Raw genomic sequence first — 4,193 nt, 5'->3', positions numbered from 1 at the left:
GGGTACCTTACTTACGGGAAAGGCAGCTGATATGTACATATCTCTCTCCCCAGAGATAACTAAGAACTATGAGCTACTGAAGAAAGCTTTATTGTCAGGTTTTAACAAGACTCCTGATGATTACCGCGTAGACTTTCGGAATGCCAAGATTTCTTCAGGAGAAACTTTTCTTCAGTTCTCATTTCAACTAACCAGACTATTCCAGGCGTGGTTAGATTCCTCAGAGGTAGGGAATACTTTCAATGATTTGAAAGACTTTATGATACTTGACCAGTTTTTGTCTTCCCTCCATCCAGACTTGCGTGCTTTCATCAAGGAACGACGACCCTCTACGTTAACTGAGGCCATTCGTTTGGCTGACGATTGGACGTCAGCCCACCCTAATCTTCCTCGAACTTCGATTCCAAATGCAAAGAAGTTCTCTCGACCACCTAAGCCGCCTAAGGTAACCACGGCGACCCCGAATCCGTCTAGCGGCCGAAAGGACCCTCCACCTTTGACATGTCACGGTTGTGGAGAAATTGGACACATTCGGCCTCGTTGCCCTAGGAATCCCCGCACTTTCAAAGAAGGCACGTCAACTACGCAGCCATATAAGGTAGGGTTTTGCCTGTCTGATAGAACAGTCCCTCACTTCCAGGCCTCTGGTACCATCAATGGGGCCTGGGTGTCTACTATAATCCGGGACACCGGCTGTTCCTGCGTAGTCGTATCAGACGAGATGCTACCAGATATAGATGTCCCGAGTTGCAAGAAAGTCTATGTTGCCGACTACGAGGGATGGACCGACGTCGTCAGAGCACCCATCAAATTTGCTAGTGTCTTAATTGGTAACGTTCCAGGCGTTAAAGATCCTAATATATCTGAATGTTCCTCTCCAGCTGATGACTCCGCAATTCCACGCCCGACACAAACTGCTACGCCCTCTCCCAAGCACCTGGTATGTGCAGTCCAGACCCGAGCCGGCAAAATGAAACTGATTCACCCCTTAGCTCTGCCTGCCCTACAACCTCTCTCGGTGACGCCCGACAACTTCAGTCTACTCCAGTCCTCGTGTGAGACACTCTCTGCCGCTAGAGCAAAGGCAGCCTCGGGAGAAATAGACCAAACGAGGAACAGGTCTACTTACCAGTTTGTCAAGACGGACGGTCTCCTCTATCGGAAATGTTTGACTTCTAATCGCCCTGATAAGGTAGGAAAGTCTACATTGGTTGTTCCCCGTGATTGTCGCCCTGTTATCCTCTCCATTGCTCATGAGAGCCCTTTAGCTGGACACTTCTCTCACCGGAAGACTGAATTAAAGGTAGCAGAACAATTTTACTGGCCTGGTATGGGAACAGACATCAGAACCTTCTGTCGGTCTTGTGACAAATGTCAACGCTTCTCAGCGAAGGGACGAGTACCACCAGTCCCATTACAACCCATGCCCATCGTCACTGAACCTTTCGCCCGTGTTGCCATAGACTTGGTTGGACCTCTTTCTCCAGCATCTTCCGATGGACACAGGTACATTCTTACCTTGATAGATTTTGCCACTGGATTTCCTGAAGCAGTTCCCTTAAAAGATATAGACTCTATTTCGGTCGCTGAGGCCTTGTTAACTATTTTCTCGAGAGTTGGTATTCCCCGGGAAATACTTTCAGACAGAGGTACCCAATTCACCTCTAATTTAATGAAGGAACTCCACCGAATGTTGGGCGTGAAACCCATCTTCACCACTCCCTTCCATCCTAGTGGAAATGGAAGGATTGAGAGACTACATGGCCCCTTGAAGGCTATTCTTCGTAAATTGTGTGCTGAGAAGCCCCGTGAATGGCACAGGTATCTAATACCAACTTTGTTTGCCCTCAGAGAACTCCCGAGCGACAGGACAGGGTTTTCAGCCTTCGAGTTGTTGTACGGTCGGTCTGTTAGAGGCCCACTCACAGTTTTAAGAGATCTGTGGGAAAACCGTACCCTCCACGAGGAAGAGAGGTCCAGTTTCCAATATGTAATAGAACTACAGGAGAAGCTGGCAGAATGTTCTCAAATGGCTGCGCAACAAGCCGACATCAGCAGTTCCCGGTACAAGGCGTACTTCGATCTGAAGTCTCAAAACCGTCAATTTAAACCAGGTGATGAAGTTCTAGTACTCCTGCCTAGTGATACCAGTAAACTCCTTGTCACTTGGAATGGACCCTACAACGTATTGGAGAGACGTGGTGAAGCGAATTACGTAATAGAGACCCCTCGAGGACATAGACTTTACCATGCTAACATTTTAAAAAGATATCACCGCAGGGCCCAGGTGCAGCAATTGGAACTGATGGATGAGATTTCCGCCATAGAAGAGCTTTCCGCCCCAGGGAAAGAGAAGGTATCCATCGTCGATGAAGGGGATCCGTGTGATCTTCTTTCACAGTTGCCTTTGACACCTGACGGCATAACCCTCTCCCCTTCGACTGATAAACCTGAAGTGGGACAACTCACCCCAGATCAGCTAGTCCAACTTCAGAATCTTATGGGTGAGTATAAAGATGTTTTCTCCGACGAGCCCGGATGTACATCCACTATAACTCATGATATACAACTTACCACTACTGACCGAGTACAAGCCAAAGTGTACCCAGTGCCAATCCACCTTAGACCTGTCTTCGAGAAAGAAGTTGAAACCCTCTTCCGTCAAGGGATTATCCAACGATCCTCCTCTCCTCATTCTTCGCCTGTCGTCATGGTAAGAAAAACTGATGGATCCTATAGGATGGCCATAGACTATCGCCAACTAAACTCTGTCACAGTATTCCATGCTGAACCAATCTGCAGCATGGAAGAAGATTTGTACAAATTCTCTGGGGCTAGGTACTTTAGTGAACTGGACCTCTGCAAGGCATATTACCAAGTACCTCTTTCAGACAAAGCCAAAGCCCTAACGTCCTTTCCCACTCATCTAGGTTTGATGGAATTCTGCCGAATGCCCTTTGGTCTGGTAACGGCAAGTGCTACATACATCCGCCTGATGAGACTAGTATTAGATAATTTATCAAATGTGTGCTTTTATTTTGACAACGTCTTTGTTTTTTCCAAAAGCTGGGATCGACATCTCGAAGCTCTACATCGCGTCTTCGAACGGCTACGGGACCACCATCTGACTGTCAAGCCTTCGAAGTGTAGATTTGGAGTTTCTTCCATCAAATACCTTGGCTTTATTTTAGATGGAACCTCTTTAAAACCTCAACATACCAAGATTGAGGCTATAACCCGCATTCCTCCACCAACCAGTAAGAAGTTACTTAGGACCTTCCTTGGTCTGATCTCCTTTTATAAGTTGTTTATTCCTCAGGCCTCCGACTACACCGGCCCCTTATCTGATCTACTACGGAAGACTAGCCCTGAACCTCTCCCTTGGACCGAAGACCTCTTGGACCGTTTCTGCCATTTGAAAGCTGCCATATCTTCTCAACCCATCTTGCGGTTGCCCGATCCTAAGCTGACTTTCGTCCTTAGGACCGATGCCTCTCTTTATGGTCTGGGGGCTGTTTTACTCCAGTATCACGATGAATGCCCACATCCCGTCGCATATGCCAGTAGGAAACTTCTGGATCGTGAGAAGAGATACTCCACCATCGAGCGTGAATGTCTTGCGGTCGTTTTCTCCATCTCCAGGTTTGATTATTATCTCCGTGGCAAAGAGTTTGTGTTAGAAGTTGATCACAAACCTCTCTTGTATTTAGCTACTTTCAAAGGAAAGAATGACCGTCTCCTTCGTTGGGCTTTGGCCCTTCAGGCATATAAATTTAGAGTTGTCCACATTGCTGGAAAAGACAATCTAGGTGCTGACCTCCTAAGTAGATCTTAAATCCTGGCTAGGTTTTATTTTCCTTTCATCCTCTTGAGTTACCATTAATTTTGTTTTAATCTACTCCTAGTAGATTTTTGTCCCGGGGGTGGTGTAAGGGCCCATCCCCCTTCCCCCGACCACAAGTCAATTCATCGCGGCTGCACTGATAGTCGTTTGGCTCCCCACCTCGGCGAATCGGCTTGTTTGCGCGCCAGTTCAACGAGCAAGTCAGCTTCGAACTTTTGAAGCCCGAGAAGACTGCGCCTGCGCGGAGCGGCCACGTCGGCAGTTTCAGGGGTATATATACCCCTCCTCCCCAACGTCGAATAGAACTTGGTCAGAAGACGTCCTGCGAAGACTACCCACTGCCACGCCA

General features: G+C 47.7%; 1 protein-coding gene across 1 annotated transcript in view; it reads left to right on the top strand.

Annotated features, from left to right (window-relative positions):
* The window catches only part of LOC143018740 (uncharacterized), a 4,404-nt gene extending 569 nt beyond the window's left edge, over nucleotides 1-3,835 (top strand). The window contains exon 2 of the mRNA XM_076174322.1: nucleotides 1-3,835. This exon is cut by the window's left edge and continues 104 nt beyond it. Within this exon, the coding sequence (XP_076030437.1) occupies nucleotides 1-3,835 (3,835 nt within the window).
* Nucleotides 3,836-4,193: the final 358 nt, after the last annotated feature.

This window comes from Oratosquilla oratoria, chromosome 35 (assembly GCF_046742065.1).
Source record: "Oratosquilla oratoria isolate Oo_2021 chromosome 35, ASM4674206v1, whole genome shotgun sequence".
Taxonomy (NCBI): Eukaryota; Metazoa; Arthropoda; class Malacostraca; order Stomatopoda; family Squillidae; genus Oratosquilla; species Oratosquilla oratoria.
The sequence above is the reverse complement of the archived record's forward strand: the minus strand, read 5'-3'. Positions and strand labels throughout refer to the sequence as shown.